The sequence below is a fragment of the Salvelinus alpinus genome, chromosome 23, assembly GCF_045679555.1.
Source record: "Salvelinus alpinus chromosome 23, SLU_Salpinus.1, whole genome shotgun sequence".
Taxonomy (NCBI): Eukaryota; Metazoa; Chordata; class Actinopteri; order Salmoniformes; family Salmonidae; genus Salvelinus; species Salvelinus alpinus.
The window spans coordinates 22,355,619-22,374,486 of NC_092108.1; the positions used below are offsets into that span (position 1 = coordinate 22,355,619).

Sequence of the window (18,868 nt, forward strand, 5' to 3'; positions counted from 1 at the left end):
TAAGGCAGCGATAGGCTTAAGCTGGTTGTGGGTAATTGTCTATGTGTAGTGTTTGTGTCAGCACTATTTATATGTATAGCTTCACGGTCGTCAGTTTGTTATTTTGTGTATAGTTGTTCGTTTGTGTATAGTTGTTCGTTTCTTGGTTTTCCTCTCTTCTTTAATAAAAGATGTTGCACACGCTGCGCCTTGGTCCAATCTCTCTCAAGAAGACGATCGTGACAGAATTACCCACCAATCTAGGACCAAGCGGCGTGTCAAGCGGCAACAGGACCCACCTACACAGGATTCATGGACATGGGAGGAGATACTGGATGGTAAGGGACCTTGGGCACAACCGGGAGAATATCGCCTCCCTCGTGAAGAGCTGGAGGCAGCTAAAGCCGAGAAGAGGCGATATGAGGAGGCAGCACGGAAGCAAGGCTGGAAGCCCGTGAGTACAACCCCAAAATTTCTTGGGGGGGGCCTTAAAGGGAGTGTGGCGAAGTCAGGTAGGAGACCTGCGCCTACTCCCTGTACTTACCGTGGAGAGCGAGAGTACGGGCAGACACCGTGTTACGCAGTAGAGCGCATGGTGTCTACTGTACACGTGCATAGCCCGGTTCAGTACATTCCAGCTCCACGTATCGGCCAGGCTAGATTGAGCGTTGAGCCGGATGTCATGAAGCCGGCCCAACGCATCTGGTCACCAGTGCGTCTCCTCGGGCCGGCTTACATGGCACCAGCCTTACGCATGGTGTCCCCGGTTCGCCTGCATAGCCCGTAGCCCGCACTGGTCGGGCGACGGGGAGCATACAACCAGGTAAGGTTGGGCAGGCTCGGTGCTCAAGGGAGCCAGTACGCCTGCACGGTCCGGTATTTCCGGCGCCACCTCCTCGCCCCAACCCAGTACCACCAGTGCCTCCTCCACGCACTAGCCCTATGGTGCGTGTCTCCAGCCCTTTACCACCAGTGCCTACACCACGCACCAAGCCTCCTGTGTGTCCCCAGAGTCCTGTGCGTCCTGTTGCTGCTCCCCGCACTAGCCCTGAGATGCGTGTCCCCAGTCCGGTACCACCAGTTCCGGCACCACGCACTAGGCCTAATGTGCGCTCCCAGGGTCCAGCATGCCCTGTTCCTTCTCCCCGCACTAGCCTGAAGGTGCGTGTCTTTAGCCCGGTACCTCCAGTTCCGGCACCACGCACCAGGCCTACAGTGCGTCTCAGCCGGCCAGAGTATGCCGTCTGCCCAACGGCGCCTGAACTGCCCGTCTGCCCAACGGCGCCTGAACTGCCCGTCTGCCCAACGGCGCTTGAACTGCCCGTCTGCCCAACGGCGCTTGAACTGTCCGTCTGCCCAAAGGCGCCTGAACTGCCCGTCTGCCCAACGCTGTCTGAACTGTCCGTCTGCCAAGCGCCGAATGAACTGCCCGTCTGTACTGAGTCTTCAAAGCCGCCCGTCTGTACTGAGCCTGCAAAGCCGCCCGTCTGCCATGAGCCTTCAGAGCCGTCCGCCAGACAGGAGCCGCCAGAGCCTTCCGCCAGACAGGAGCCGCCAGAGCCTTCCGCCAGACAGGAGCCGCCAGAGCCTTCCGCCAGACAGGAGCCGCTAGAGCCTTCCGCCAGACAGGAGCCGCTAGAGCCTTCCGCCAGACAGGAGCAGCCAGAGCCTTCCGCCAGACAGGATCAGCCAGAGCCTTCCGCTAGACAGGATCAGCCAGAGCCTTCCGCCAGACAGGATCAGCCAGAGCCTTCCGCCAGACAGGATCAGCCAGAGCCTTCCGCCAGACAGGATCAGCCAGAGCCTTCCGCCAGACAGGATCAGCCAGAGCCTTCAGCCAGCCATGAGCAGCCAGATCCGTCAGCCAGCCATGAGCAGCCAGATCCGTCAGCCAGCCATGAGCAGCCAGATCCGTCAGCCAGCCATGAGCAGCCAGATCCGTCAGCCAGCCATGAGCAGCCAGATCCGTCAGCCAGCCATGAGCAGCCAGATCCGTCAGCCAGCCATGAGCAGCCAGATCCGTCAGCCAGCCATGAGCAGCCAGATCCGTCAGCCAGCCATGAGCAGCCAGATCAGTCAGCCAGCCATGAGCAGCCAGATCAGTCAGCCAGCCATGAGCAGCCAGATCCGCCAGAGCCGTCCAGCCAGGATCCGCCAGAGCCGTCCAGCCAGGATCCGCCAGAGCCGTCCAGCCAGGATCCGCCAGAGCCGTCCAGCCAGGATCCGCCAGAGCCATCCAGCCAGGATCCGCCAGAGCCAGCCAGCCAGGATCCGCCAGAGCCAGCCAGCCAGGATCCGCCAGAGCCAGCCAGCCAGGATCCGCCAGAGCCAGCCAGCCAGGATCCGCCATTCAGTCCGGTGCTGCCCCTTAGTCCGGTGCTGCCCCTTAGTCCGGTGCTGCCCCTTATCCCGGTGCTGTCCCTTATCCCGGTGCTGCCCCTTATCCCGGTGCTGCCCCTTATCCCGGTGCTGCCCCTTATCCTGGTGCTACCCCTAATCCTGGTGCTGCCCCTTATCCTGGTGCTGCCCCTTAGTCCGGTGCTGCCCCTTAGTCCGGTGCTGCCACTTAGTCCGGTGCTGCCCCTTAATCCAGTGGGGTTAAGTTGGTGGGTGGTCATTTGGAGGAGGCTACGAAAGCGGGTAGTGACTATGGTGGGGTGGGGACCACGACCAGTACCAGAGCCGCCACCGTGGACAGACGCCCACCCAGACCCTCCCCTAGACTTTATGCTGGTGCGTCCGGAGTTCGCACCTTAAGGGGGGGGTTATGTCACACCCTGGCCTTAGTTATCTTTGTTTTCATTATTATTTTAGTTAGGTCAGGGTGTGACATGGTGTAGTATGTGTTTTTGTATTGTCTAGGGTGTTGTATGGTTTAGGGGGTTAAGTAGAGTAGATGGTTTAATGTTCAGTGTAGGTGTCTAGGAAAGTCTATGGTTGCCTGAATTGGTTCTCAATTAGAGACAGCTGGTTATTGTTGTCTCTGATTGGGAGCCATATTTAAGGCAGCCATAGGCTTTAGCTGGTTGTGGGTAATTGTCTATGTGTAGTGTTTGTGTCAGCACTATTTATATGTATAGCTTCACGGTCGTCAGTTTGTTATTTTGTTAGTTTGTGTATAGTTGTTCGTTTCTTGTTTTTTCTTGTATTTTGCACACGCTGCGCCTTGGTCCAATCTCTCTCAAGAAGACGATCGTGACACAGGTATTTAAAAATATTATTTGAAATAAGTATTTGAAAATGCTGACAAAAACAATTTGGCAGATCTTATTTATTTATTTTTTACAAATAACCACTCAATTACTCAAATAAAAGTACTTGTACACAGAAAAAATATTTGTAATACCAGATACTGAAATACACATGCATTTGAACCCAGGTCTGTAGTTTACATACTTATGTGAACGTTGGGCTCAATGTCTCTGTTCCTCCTCTGCTGTACCTTATCTGGTCACAGGGAGAGCATTGCCTGAGGCCTATTAGGGAGGACCATAGAGATGACACCATGACATGTCTACCCACACACTCCAACCACCCCTTGAAGGTTTTGCACAGCACTGCCTATTGGCATGCCAATGGACAAACTACATGTTCACTTGTAAAGGTGATAAGATAGATAAGATGCCTCACTGCATCAATGCATAGACTGGCTGGACAGACAAATGCAGCCAGCCTCAGTGGGTCCTTCACAATAACTATCTCAACATGCAGGCAAAAGTACAATTGACACTGAATGGACCTAGTCCCTTGAGCTGCCATTTCTTACGCCTTAAGGTCATTGTATCCTCCATGGCCATCTCCTGCTGATGGGGAGACTATAAATGACACAAAACAAATTATTAAAGTAGAATGGGGGGGGGGAGTAGAGGGAGAGTGGGGGGAGCTTTGTGAGGAGAGAGCGCTGATCTGATCTGGGGGTAGATAGATTAGAGGGGGTGATCTGATGAATAGAGCCCACCAGTGCTCCAGCTCTGCTCCTCATTCCCGAACCATTCACCTGATACTCTTTCAGACCCACAACAATATCACCACCAGAGGCCAGGGCTCAGTGCTATCTAACCTCATTATCAGAGAATACATTGACACAGAACCCCCACTCCGAGAGGAATGGCTACAATATAGCCAGGCCACTATGATACCCATTTCATTTTGTTCTTATTCATGTGGATTCATGTCTTTCTCCTAACTCAAACGTTATCGCAGGCTGTCATTCACTGTTAAAGTTCTTCGTAGGCCTGGGGGTCCAGCAATAAATTAATGAAGGAATGACAGCAGTTGTGCCATGCAAACACTTTTTCTCTCATGATAAAGATTAAAGAAAGTGTTGATGTTTATCTAGTAACATTCACTCATATGTGCCCCCTCAAGACGAGAGCAGGCTTGCAGCTAGAGCGGATTAGTGACAGCCCAGACCAGTATAGCTCACTCATTCCACACACTTTGATTCTTCCACTTTTTACACAGACTGAAAAGGACCAGAAAACCCAGTATAAAACATGAAACAACCAAACAACAGAGAGATCACAGGATGGCCAGAAACTCAGCCCCTGCAGCAACACCGAGGGGGGAAATGGGCCCTTCCCTCCCTCCTCTTCCACCAGGGCCAACTAACTGCATTGTCACCCAGGTGAGATGTACCAGATAGTTGCCAGAGGAGGCTACGGCGGCTCCAGCTATGGAAGCTGGCATCCTGACTGTGAGATAATTGACACAGCTAGACCCTCAAGTGGCACTACCCAATAACCATATAAATGGGAAACAATGGCCTTAATTGCAATCAGTGCCCTCCGCCTCTTTTTATGTCCTGTTTTTGCTGTTATTGGATTGGGAGAGCGAGAGAAACCAGGGTTTCACAATTGAGAGAGTCCCATCTCCTTCCCATGCATTTCAATAAAGCTGTGGTGTTCTGGAGGTGTAGGAAGACTGGGGCATGATACATAGTGGTGGTGTGCTCTGGTGGTGTGATGCAAAGCCCATTCTTTACAAGTGACATGGTGCAAAACACTCCCACGGTCTAAAGTCACACTTTACTTTGAACGGACATAGACCTTGTCTCATTCTCCCAAAACCTTTTGATGTCCATGTAGTATGGATTCCCTAATGTCATATTTGCCTACAGATCACATTGAGATGTTGTTATTGTTGTTGTGGTTGGCCTGTTGATGGTGATAGATGTCTATCGTGTTTGACTACCGTATTACATATGACATATCTAGTATCCTATTGCACTTAGATTTCAAAAGATTGTCAAAGAAATGTTGATTTGATCATCCAAGATTTCATCAAATGAACACTTCTAAGTAACTAAATTAGATTTGAACCCTCGCCGATGGTATTTTATAGCACTGGGTGGAATGTCTGACTTGAACAGCAATTTGGGAAAGAACGTGACAGTCAAAGCACTATTTGTATATCAAACCTCCAAAAGAGTTGGTGCAATAATGGATGTACAGAGCCAGCTACTTCAGTGTGTGGGCATTTCATTATGCAGCGGACTGTGAAGAAAACCTTTTAATGTACGTGTGTGTTTCAGTCCCAGTACCATATTGCCACATGTTCAGCAAACTTCCATACACCAGCTCTGAGCAGTGCAATGAGAGACACAACGGCATAATTATAGACTCCTTCTACACCTTTTTTTAGGTAAACTATGTTAATGCTAGACTGAGGTGTGACTATTACGGAGGCCTACAGTTAGTCTTACAGAAGTGCAAAATATTATCACTTGCATGCAATATAAATCCCGTTCCAATCAAGGTAAACGTGATATATTTTACGTTATACATAGAAGTGTTGTTTCTAACACAAACCTGATTGCTGATAGTTAACAGTCATTTAAAATAAACAATCACATCACACTCCAGCATTGAATCCAGACTAGGTCCTGGGGTGAAATATGTATTTATTTATATTTATTGAACCTTTATTTCAGCAGGGGGTTCCATTCAGACCAGAGCCTCTTTTCCAAGGGAGCCTTGCATTAACACAATTTATAAACAAATTCAATTAAATTACAACATTCAAACATACAACGTAATAAGAACATACAATACTACAAACAATTTAAGAAGCAAACACATTTAATATATAATAGAAGTATCTTCATCTATTTAGATTTATAACATATGGTAACTTCACACTGGACAGGAATGCCTCTGTTCTGTTGCTGTGAAATATCTTATAGCTTTAGTTGTGCCAATCATTGCCCTATTTCATCTTTTACACCCATGAAGGGGAAACGTGAGAAGTGTGTCACCTGCCCTGAATGGCTAGAATGGGGTTGTCCCCTGGCTTTCTACAGATGAGAGCCACCACCAGGAAAGCTGTAGCACCTGCACAGCACTCCTCCTTCTTTTGAAGTGCTTGTTTCTATTGTTACAGCGAACAAAGGAATTTTGCCACCTTTAGTCAAACGTGGAGGATAATAGCAGGGAGAATGCTAATGAGCTCGCTCTGTGAGGTGGGTGTGCTACTGTAAAGGCAGTCTGGGGGGCGGTGCCGATGGCAAAGGTTGACGAGAGGTCAGCTAGACCAAGGTGGGGGGGTGGGGGGCAGATAGGTGGGAGCTGACATGATCACTCGGTCACCTTTTCACCTCAAGCTGAACCAGTTTAACATGTATGACATCCATGGATTTCTTCTCAGTTGATCTTATCAATGTGTGACAACGTGTATTCATTCATGTATTCAGTCATTCCTTGAACAAGGACCATGCACTGATCCTCATGGCAGAGAAGTTAAAATTACTTGCATCTGTAGTAACTGAACAGATAACCCAGACAATCGGTAATGAAAATACATTGCGTAAAACACAACTATGAGAGACATTTTCTGTCTGCTAAACAAAAGCAACCATATTAATCTACTCACAATACCACAGCAACACTTTGTCAAATCAAATCAAATGTTATTTGTCACGTATGTTATTGCGTGTGTATCGAAATGCTTGTGCTTGTAGTTCCAACAGTGCAGCAATATCTAACAAGTAATATCTAACTGTGTGTGTGTGTGTGTGTGTGTGTGTGTGTGTGTGTGTGTGCATGTGTCCGATAGGGTGTATCAATGACAAGGTGACTAACAGGGGTCAGGTAACCTCTCTACTGAGTCCCCCAGTAGAGAGGTTATCATTAGCAGGGACTGGCGCTGGCCGCTGCTAGTTCCAGTAATTACCTCACAAAGGGCGCTGCCTGCCTTCCCACTGCTTTTCCCACACTGCACTGCAGGCTCAGAATTCCAAGCGGCCCCAGACCTACAATCTCCTTGGTTTTAGCCAGCAAATTACTGACAAGACCATTCTTCACAGCACTGTAATTGCATTTGAGTGCTGTTTTTATTGGGACGACCCCCCCGAACCCCCTCTGCACTGCCGTCCTCCACCTTTCAAACTAGAGCTAGTTCCCACTAAGGAGGGGTCGAGGGGTTAACATAGATTGCATTATTTCTCTTATTGGAAAATCTAAGAATGGAGGGAGGTGCGTATATTCCAAAAGATTTGAGCTTTTCTATTTCTCTCGTCTCTTCACAATATATTCCACCATTGCCGGTTCGGACATCATGGCATCAATGCTAAATTAACTATTCATCAGTTGCATATTTTCTGTCTAGAAAATAATTGAAATGGTCAACAAACAAAAAGTGTATGGGTCAGTCTGCTAATGAAAGACTCCCTGTCTTGTTTCAAGTGATATAGTAGCAGTTGAGCATCTTGGCTTGTCTACAAGTGTAATCACTGCTTATTGTCTTTCCCATTCCTCCACATTATTCCCTCAGTGTTGTACTACATGGAAATAATTAGTCTCCATGTCAATACAAGCTCCGAGCACAGAAAACACCTCATTATCACACTGAAACAGATCCAGTTGCATTCTTGGCTCTGTCAAGCTGTACCTCTTTTTTCTCGTCAATATAGTTACTTTTCTTTTCGTGGAAGAGGGGACAAATTCTCGATGTTCCAATGCTGGACAATCAAAAAACAGCTGCTCGTTTGAAATGAGAAAAGGAGAAGATGGAAATGGTTGAAGGATTAGAGGATCAAGACAGGATAAAATAATAAGATATTCTTGATGTGATCCAGTGATCCAGAGTTTGAAAGATGGAGGGACTTAACAAGGATTTTAGACTTTAGACTGCCATTATATCCATCCAATGCAGTTTCATCTAAATTGTCTGCAGTTTGGTGGACCGGACAGTGCAACAAGGCAGCTTCAACCCCCCCAACTCAAACTTTTATACACAAACATACGGCCCCATGTCGTGCATTAAATAATATGTTAATCAGTTCCTTTTCACTCTCAAATAAATTCAAAAAACACACAAATACAATTACAAATATGTTTGCATTCAACTTCAGTACCTTTTCTATTTGTTATCCTTCTTTTGAGAAGCAATTATAAAGGTTACTGAAAAACCAACAGGGATGTTAGGCCATGTTACACTGCCCTATTTTCTAAAGATATATATCACTGTATGTTTAACCCTGTTTCCCATTTTTGTGTGCCAAAAGGTGGAATAAAATGTGATACATCAAACTAAAGTATGTCCAGCTCTCCCAGTTGTGTGCTGAGGTGCCCCAGGGTAGGACTTGGTAATTGACTCTGGGAGCAGCCCAATTCGTCTGTGCCATAATCTGTCCATCCCCCTTCCCTCCATCCTCCCTCCGTCTGTCAGTCAGAGCAGGTTGACACCTCTGACCCTGCTGTGTCTAATGGGTTGTCAGAGGGCTACAATAAAGTAAAATGACAAGCCCTCTAATACATTATTACAGGAGGAGCTGTGGCTCCAGCCAGCAATGAGAGGCTGCCCACTGTGGTATATTTTAGCCTGGAGGTAGGCAGGTGTGCTCCTCTCTGGAACAACACACACACACACACATGGGGAAATGCATCAGGCAACTGAAAAAATGATAACAAACAAAACATTGTTGTTCTGTTGATTCCACAAAGTACACTGGCTGGGTGACAAAGTACACTGGCTGGATGACATCCTGGGAAGAACCACTGATTCAACTTCTGTCAGATAATTATGGGTGTTAATTCTGCATTACCACAATTATTTGGATAATTTCAGAAATGTCACTAATTCCATGACGGTATTCTGCACAATTACCAAGATGACATAGCAGGTGTACTAAGGTTACTTTGTATAGAGGAATAATAATCACATAACACAATTTGTAATAACCTATAGCCTATGGCTTTATTATATCACTGATGGACATGCATACACACAAGAGAGTTGTCAGTAGCAACACAGACCTGTACCCAAGTCAGTCCAGCCCCAGACCACCTTGGAGAGATATGTTATGAGACTGTTGGCTTTGTCAGTGTCTAGGTCTCTCTCCAGACCCACAGGGCCACTAACATTCACCCTGTCAGTCGGATGCTTCCAGTGTTAGAGAAATTGAATGAGGGTGGGTTCCAAATAATTTGGCATCAACGCCGTCACAATGGCAAGGCTCGGCGATGCCAAATTAAAGGTAGTAGGTATAGGTACCTAGGATGCCACAGGTTTTCAATTGGCGCTGGGTCTCTCTGCTCTCCTCAGTCTGTGCTCTGACACGCTACTACATTCCAACCAATTATCTAGCCCAAGGTGGAACAGGTTAACATCTTCCCTTTGATGCCTCCTCTACAGAGTCTTTGATTTAATCATGGCAAACTGAAGGTACAGGGTGGGGCATCCTTTATTCTTTCTTTAGTCATCATTCAGGTACAGTTCATGGCAGACGAACAGGGAGAAACTTCAAACGGACACCACTGAAAAAAATTCCCCTCTCTTTGATTAGCCTCAAATACTGTTGATAGTATCGTCAGATTTCTGAATAATTGGTCACATCGTTACCTGATGTTCTCAACTCAGAAAAACAGTACATTTTTGCACACTGCAATGGAGGTCAGACAGAGACGGAAAGACTAATCCACATGAATAATGAAAGTCCATCAAAACAGTCCTTGATAACCTCCACTCCAATCCAGTCAACTAAATAGACATTCTTTGGTAACATCCACCACTCGCCAACACACACACACATCTTACATTATGACCCACAATGCCCATGCATGGTTGACAATACGTGGCCCCCCTTTTCCCTGGGGAAGTGCATCATTGAAGCACTTGTCTCAATCGTCCGTCACACATGTCCCTAGTAGATATTTCCCATGGCTCCAATGACTCACACAGTCACCACTTATCATCCCACTCAGCACCAATGTGGAATTAATGTTGGCCAAATTAGCTCCCACAAGTTAATGCTACTGGTTAGTAGATACATTCTACAACAGATTTTGTTTGTATCTGCTATAGGAAAGTGCCTCCTCATATTTTTGCAGAAGCTAGGGCAAATTGAGAATGGATTTCTGTCTTCAGGATTGGATTGGGTTTCTTTCAGAATTATTTAGTATAGGGGCTATTGTTTTATTGTGCCTTGTGGTCTGCTTAGCTCCTTATTGTAATTGGGATAATCTTATGCAAAAAACCTAAAGTCCTAATTACTTTTGCTGACAAAATTTAATTTATAGTGATTGGTCTACTTCATTTAGTCTTCTTCTTGGCACAATCCGTCATCAAAATCTCATTGAAGATGAATCCTCAACGGGGTACCACACATTTCCTTATGCGCCCAAGGCGTACAAAATGTTATGTAAATCCCTTTAACGACCTTTTCAGGCCGCTGACAATCGCAACACAAAGGTGATTGGCAGCTGACACCATGGTGCACAGTTATCCTTTGCCCCGCACCACCTCGCTCTATAGCGCCCCCTACTGTGAGAGGCGTGGGGTAGGGTGCCCAGTGGCGGTCGTTGCCAATCGGGTAAAGCCAGCATGGATCCTCTCACGGCAACCATGTGGGTCGTGGTAATAATGTTCAGTTTGTTTCAAGCCCCACACACCCCATTCCCTTTGGGGAATAGACCAGGGCCAATATTCCAGCACATCAGGCGCAGAGGAAAGCATCCATGCCTGTCTGTCTGTGTTCCAGCACGGCTTAGCCTTCTTTCGCCCCATTGTACTGCTCACAGGGCAGTCTATTAGTGGTCCCATTGGACCAATCCGCTCCATAATGTGTTTCAATTGTCAGCATTATTCAGATTATTATTATTTGCCCCAACCCTAACCCCCACCCTGGAACCCCTGTGTAGTCCTCACGGGGAGGGGGAGGGGGAGGGGAAGGGGGGGGGGGGTGTATACAGTACATGGGCTCCATCCATACACAGACTGTCTAAAACTCTGAAGGGCTGCTAATCTGCTACAAGGATGACAAAATACCCCCCTGTGACACACACACACACTAGAGCCCGACTGATATGTTTTTTTTGGTGTCCCATAGCAATTCTTTGGGGGGACAAAACTTACCGATTGCCATCCAAAACAGCAATTCTCCAAGAAATGTTTCAATTGTTGATTTATTACATTGTGAAGTGAATGACACATCATGGGAATGGCCGCAAATTTTCAGATCAGCATGAGATTCCCTTTTTTCATCCAATTTATTGAATATCGGTTATTGGCTACCGATACCAATATAGCATTAATCAGACGATAATATTAGTGAACCGATACATCAGTAGGGCTCTAACACACACACACACACACACACACACACACACACACACACACACACACACACACACACAACAAAACACACACACACACACACACAGCAAAACACACACCCAAGAGTCCACTGTTCCAAGTCCCTTACTGAGCGTGTTTTATCCTCTCCAGGCATCATCTCAGAGGGGAGCACGTCTGCCCCCTACTGAGTTCAATACCCACTTCCTACAGCGAAGGAAGTCTGTTCTGATCAGCCCGCTGGCCTCCTTCCTCCATTCAGACAGTGCCGATTAGCCCTGCAGACTCCCTGCCTGGTTACCCATGAATTTGCTCAGCTACATGAATAACACATCCAGGATTGATGTCCTAAGCTGAAGACGCTACTTCAACATTTCCCATGGCCATATGTAGCCTACAGCGGGTGTTTAAGACAGATACTCTTGTAGGCTTTACTGTCCTTGCTGGGGCCCAGTCTCCTTTCAACAAAAGGTTGATATGGAGAAGCTATTGACGAGCATAAGGAAACTGTGTGTGTGTGTGTGTGTGTTTTTTCAGAAGGGCGGGTGGAAGATATAGACCCTGTATTATCTCAGTTGTAACAGTCTGTCCACACATGAGAACAGTCACTCTTTAGACAGTTATTAAGAGAAGAGGAAGAACACCAACATATGGATGCTACCACTCTATGGGAGGATGTCCGCAGAATCTCGCCTACTAAAACCAGGTCAGGGTTTGTTGCAAATGAGCATGATGAACTTTTTATAGGGTATATATTTCAGATGACTACATATGTATGATATGAAGAACCTTTCATCCAGAAACAGTGAATATGAATATTAATAGATTTTACTGTAAAGAAAGTAATATTTTAGCTCTATTTGTGGTATAAATGTTGTATTTCTATTCATGATGCAGTGAGTAAAATGTATTAACATTGACACACGTTTTGATTGAGCAATTGTTTGGGAAATAATATTAGGTTAAGAAATACATTTAGATAAATACATTTTATAATGTATTGAGAAATAAATTGAGAATGATACCCATGCAGAATGCGGCACCTAAAATATACTATGCCTGTATTGTAACATACCGAATCCCCTATTCACATATTCTAGCCTTACAAAGAGTATTTCAAGCATCGTATAGCGCTTGTTATTTCAAAACCTGCAGGGAAAAAGTGATTGCTTTGCTCTCACATCCGTCCTTGTGGCATCTTGGCTTATTGACAGGATAAAATAAAATACTACTAAAATAAAATATGTATATTTGACAGGATGCCACGCAGGTGTTTCCCCCTAACCTAACCTGTCAAACATCATCACATGCACCTGTGCTCTGTCTTACTCAGTGTGTATGTAGACTAACTGACTGGGGATATACAGTGTCTTCACAAAGTATTCACACCCCTTGACTTTTTCCAAATTATGTTGTGTTACAGCCTGAATTTTACAGAAAATATTTTGTCACTAGCCTATGTGGAACTTTGTTTTTCAAAATGAAAAGCTGAAATGTCTTGAGTCAATAAGTATTTAACTCCTTTGTTATGGCAAGCCTAAAATAAGTTCAGGAGTAAACATTTGCTTAACAAGTCACATAATAAGTTGCTTGGACTCATTCTGTATGCAATAATAGTTTTTAAGATGATTCTTGAATGACTACATCATCTCTGTACCCCACACATACAATTATCTGTAAGGTCCCTCAGTCGGGCAGAGAATTTCAAACAAAGATTAAACCACAAAGACCAGGGAGGTTTTCCAATGCCTCGCAAAGAAGGGCACCTATTACTACAATAAAAAAAAGCAGACATTGAATATCCCTTTAAGCATGGTGAAGTTATTAATTACACTTTGGATATTGTATCAATACACCCAGTCACTACAAAGATACAGGCGTCCTTCCTAACTCAGTTGCCGGAGAAGAAGGAAACAGTTCAGTGATTTCACCATGAGGCCAATGGTGTCTTTAAAACAGTTACAGAGTTTAACGGCTGTGATAGGAGAAAACTGAGGATGGATCAACAACATTGTATTTACTCGAAAATACTAACCTAAATGACAGAGTGAAAAGAAGGAAGCCTGTACAGAATAAAAATATTCCAAAACGTGCATCCTGTTTGCAACCATGCACTAAAGTAATACTGCAAACAATGTGGCAAAGCAATTCACTTTTTGTCCTGAATACAAAGTGTGGGGCAAATCCAATACAACACAGTACTGAGTACAACTCGTCATATTTTCAAGCATAGTGGTGGCTGCATCATGTTATGGGTATGCTTGTAATCGTCAAGGACAAGGGAGTTTTTCCAGGATAAGAAAGAAAAGGAATGGAGCTAAGCACAGGCAAAATCCTAGAGGAAGACCTGGTTCAGTCTGCTTTCCACCAGACACTGGAAGATGAATTCATCTTTCAGCAAGACAATAACCTTAAAACACAAGAAAAATCTATACTGGAGTTGCTTACCAAGATGACAGTGAATGTTCGAGTGGCCGAGTTACAGTTTTGACTTAAATCTACTTGAAAATCTATGGCAAGGCCTGAAAATGGTTGTCTAGAAACGATCAACAACCAATTTGACAGAGCTTGAAGAACTTGAATAATGGGCAAATGTTGCACAATCCAGGTGTGGAAAGATCTTAGAGACTTCCCCATGAAAACTCAGAGCTGTAATCGCTTCCAAAGGTGCGTCTACAAAGTACTGACTCAGGGGTGTGAATACTTATGTAAATTAGATATTTCTGTATTTCATTTTCAAAACATTTGCAAAACAGTTCTAAAAATATGTTTTCACTTTGTCATTATGGGGTATTGTGTGTAGATGGGTGAGAATGATTTTTTTTATTGATTTTGAATTCAGGCTGTAACACAACAAAATGTGAAATAAGTCAAGGGGTATGAATACTTTCTGAAGGCACTATGTGGGGGCGGGGTGACCGACCGACTTTCATTGGTTCCAGTTGTAAGCAAGCAAGTCCTCTCCAAGTCAAACAGTGCTTTGTTGCTGGATGTGCTTAATTTGGTCTTGTTAAACTGCATTTACTAATGTGGCCCTTGGGCATGGGTTGGGAAGTAGGAAATCACCCAAACTCTACAGGCTAGGAGGATAGGAGTCATGCATTGTTGTTGAGGCCTCCATTCGTTCCCTTGCCTTCCATCTGTCTAATCACGTTCCTGCGTGCTAGTTCTGTGGAAGACCACACAGTAGCAGGCTGAGGCTAATGCACTGACTGCTTTTACGGTACTGAGGGTGTTACAATCACACTGTATTGATGCATGGTTTGGGAGGGAGCGTCGACGCACAATCCTTCATTGTGAAATTGAAGGATTGTAATAGTATTCCTTATTCAGCCTGGTTTGGTTAAATAGAACCCCAATAAACGATCCATAGTTTTGAGGAAAATCATTGGCAAGACTGTGTGACATTCCACAAAGCAACCTTGCCTACCCCCTATTGTGTATGAACTTGAATTGGTGGGATTTTTTCACAAACAGCATTGACGTATTTGTAAAGAGGAATCTTGCTTTTCATGTCTTTAAATATAGTCCTTCTTTTCTGGTCTTACAGCATGTTTGGATATAACGACCCAACTAATTGTAACTAATTAAAGCTGAATATTTAACGTTAATGATCATAGCTATGACAAAAACTAAAAGTAATGACAACATTGGAATCACTGATACATGTAGTGCACAGACCCAGTTGGGTGGAGCTGTTTAAAGCAGTGAGGAAAATAGGAAATAATTGACTTGAATCATACTTTTCTGAAACTGATAAAAGTGTCCCACAATAATAATGAAAAGAGCTGATAGCCCAGTAATCTTACCTAGTTTTTTAACAAACAAAAACACAGTGGTTTCCATTTCTTCAACTAAGTAGTCAACTGCAAGTAAGTACCCTATTAGTGGGGAAATCCCAGTCACTTTTTGCTGTCAACCTCTTATGTATGCAGTCTCTGTTTGACCCATAGAGGGCGTTAGGTCACTATTGAGAAAGGGATTCCCCAGTGCTAGGTTTATACCAGTATGATACCTACTGCTTATAGCTAATAATGTTTTTTGCTTGTTGTGATATTTTAATGTTTCCAGTGCCATTGCCAAATATGTTAATGTCATCTGTCAAAAAGAGATACGCTTTAATTACAAAAACTATGACTATTACAATTGAAATCATGATGTTTGTTTTTTCTAAATGCTTTAGGCCTAAAACCTGATCTTAAAAAATGTGGATTGTAACTACTCCAGTTTACAATTTATTCTGTTGAAATCATACAGCCAAATCCAGTATATAAGGCATAAATCATGGTACTCTTATCTTAGTCTCAAAAGTACAACAGAGATGTACAAGGAAAGGAACGAAAGAAAATGAAAGGCCAAATTATAAAAATATTAGATTGATCTGGCACTGGACTGCAACATTAGAACAGTGAAACCCCAACCATCCAAAATAAAAATAACCATCTTGTAGAGAAAACACAGCACTCCTTTACAAGTGAATACAACACTGTCTGCCTGCGAAACAAACCTATCCTGAAAGTTTTTCTTCCTCAGGCATTTGGCAGGCCAAAACCACAAATGAAGGTTCCAGTAGTGAGACGGCATTATGCAGGCTTCGCTGTGTGGTCCTCCACCAACCACAGACCCACTCTCCCCCCTGCTGCTCTGTCCCTGAGTCCCAGGCACTGCCCTCTCCACTGAAGAAGGGGCAGACATGGTTGACCCTGGTTAAAATTCAACTTGTTGCACATAAATATTTGATTATTAGGCTTCTGTGAATCAGAGGAAGAATTTTGAATATTTTTGGGGACGAAATGTATTGGAATTCCCATTAGATAAATATAGGCCTATGTGACATGCACAACAAATTACAATCACAATAGTCTGAATTAATTATCTTTAGTAGGCCTAGAGAACATCCCCATTCTATCCATTGGAAACCTTTAGCCTGAATTGTATTTAATTGATTTATTATGTTTATTTGTTAAAGGATAATGTACAACAACATAGGCTAAGTCTCAGAAATTAGAAGTGATGCATTGCCCCTGCATTTAGCTAACAGCTAATTTACTTATCTGTAGTCTCTGGGCAGGTGAACATATCAATTTTAAAACATTATATACCAACAGACAACCCACGCATACTGTATATCAGAATATATAAGCACATTCACACTTTTCTCTCTTTTGAAATGGAACCAACTCACACTTGAACATTTGGTTATGAATAGAATAGTCAAGTAATGGAAAATGAAGTCATAGATCTATTCTTGCAACCAACCCTGTGGCAGGGCATTATGTTCTCCTTTCTTTTTCCAATAACATATTTTTGCTTGCTCACATTAGCATCTATTGTCAATCTATTGTCAATGATCAAACACCTGTCTCACAGTCACACAGAGGACATTGTTTTGTGGTAAGCTATTCAGTGGACAAGGTCTTGCCATGCCAGAGAAAGGGGTGATTCTGGGCCGGGTTGGCTGGCTGGCTGGCTAGCCTCTGCACTCCACCCCCATAATGGCAACAGCTGAGCTACCCTGGTTTCACCCTGAGACCGTGAGAAGACAGACATGATGAAAAGCCAAGTGTCTCGTAGACACCCCTCAAATGCCCCCGATTGGCACTGCATATTTGCCCACATGAATAGGCCTATGTGCCATTGTACATTGTACAGTGGCGGCAATATCAAGGGGCAAGGGCGGTTCATTACTCTACTCAATCTAACACCTGGGAGGCAAGACAGGACATGTATAGAAAGAAACAAGGATGTTTTGTAGTGACAGCAGCACCACCACCCCTTGACTTATATTATTATTTCTACACTAGAGTAGAACTAGTACAACCAATGTCCATAAGTCTGATGATGAAAACATTGGATTGGATTCATGTTCATGGGTTTGCTATGACTGTAATGTTTTTCAAACAGTGTCACAGGTCTTGGTTAGAGTTACAGAATCTTGTTCATACCTTATCAAACATTTCAGTGTTGTAACTCAATCTGCCCTGTTGCTAAGCTGTCAAGGAATAAAGGAGGGTTTGAAATGGCCTATAATGGAAATGTTGGTCCTTAGTGAGTTTGAATAAAACAAGGCAGTTTACCACATGCACTCTTGATTTTTTCCACAAACTGATGGTCTTCCATTGTGCTAGGTGTGGAGAAAGAGGAGCTGGGTCTTTTTAGCCTTGGTCTGAATTTTGTGGGCCCTGCATCTCTGGCCTTTAGTGAAGTCCCTTGAAGTCTATGGCAGAAAGAATGAATTATGTCATAGTGAATTATCTCCCACCTGGACAATCTCCCACCTGGACAAGAAGGGAAATAATTATGTGAGAATACTATTCATAGACTACAGCTCAACACCATAGTTCCATGCAAACTCATCACCAAGCTAGGGACCCAGGAACTGAACCCCTCCCTCTGCAACTGGATCCTAGACTTCCTGATGGGCCGGCCCCAGGTGGTGAGAGTAGGCAACAACACCACCGCCACGTTGACCCTCAACATGGCGCCCCTCAAGGGTGTGTGCTTAGTCCCCTCCTGTACTCCCTGTTCACATACGACTGTGTAGCCACACACAACTCCAACACCCTCATAAAGTTTGCTGACGACACGACGGTGGTAGGCCTGATCACCGACAGCAATGAGTCAGCCTACAGGGAGGAGGTCAGAGACTTAGCAGTGTGGTACCAGGACAACACCCTCTCCCTCAATGTCAGTAATTGTAATTGTGCTGATTGTGGATTCTAGGAGAAAGAGGGGAGAGCACGCTCCCATCCACATCGACGGAGCTGTTGTGGAGTGGGTCGAGCTCTTCAAGGTCCTTGGTGTCCACATCACTAAGGCCTTAACATGGTCCACACACATCTGCACAGTCATGAAGAGGGCATGGCAGCACTTCTTCCCCCTCAGGAAAAGATTTGGCATGGGCCCTCGGATCCTCAAAAAGTTCTACAGCTACACCATCGAGAGCATCTTGACTGGCTGCATCACCGCATGGTATGGCAAATGCATCGCCCTTGACCGCAAAGCGCTACAGAGGGTTGTGTGGACTGACCAGTACATCAATGGGGCTGAGCTCCCTGCCATCCAGGGCCTCTATATAAGGCGGTGTCAGAGGAAGGCTCAGTATACGCACAATATACACACTCACTCACACACTACATTGACACTCCCACATAAAACCCACACACATCCACATACACTACATACGCACATACGCACACACACAACACACACGCATACCGACACATACACACTCACACACTTTTGCACTCATCATTTGCTGCTGCTACTCTGTTCTTTATTTTACTCGTATTATTATATATTCAGATGCCTAGTCACT

The 18,868-nt window shown here is 44.7% G+C and overlaps 1 protein-coding gene across 1 annotated transcript in view; it reads left to right on the forward strand.

Annotated features, from left to right (window-relative positions):
* The first annotated feature begins 2,904 nt into the window (after positions 1 to 2,904).
* The window catches only part of guk1a (guanylate kinase 1a), a 37,756-nt gene continuing 21,792 nt past the window's right edge, over positions 2,905 to 18,868 (forward strand). The window contains exons 1-3 of the mRNA XM_071361550.1: positions 2,905 to 3,183; positions 4,444 to 4,606; positions 11,704 to 12,256. Of these exons, the coding sequence (XP_071217651.1) occupies positions 12,205 to 12,256 (52 nt within the window). The 5' untranslated portion in view covers positions 2,905 to 3,183; positions 4,444 to 4,606; positions 11,704 to 12,204. The remainder of the gene's footprint in view (positions 3,184 to 4,443; positions 4,607 to 11,703; positions 12,257 to 18,868) is intronic.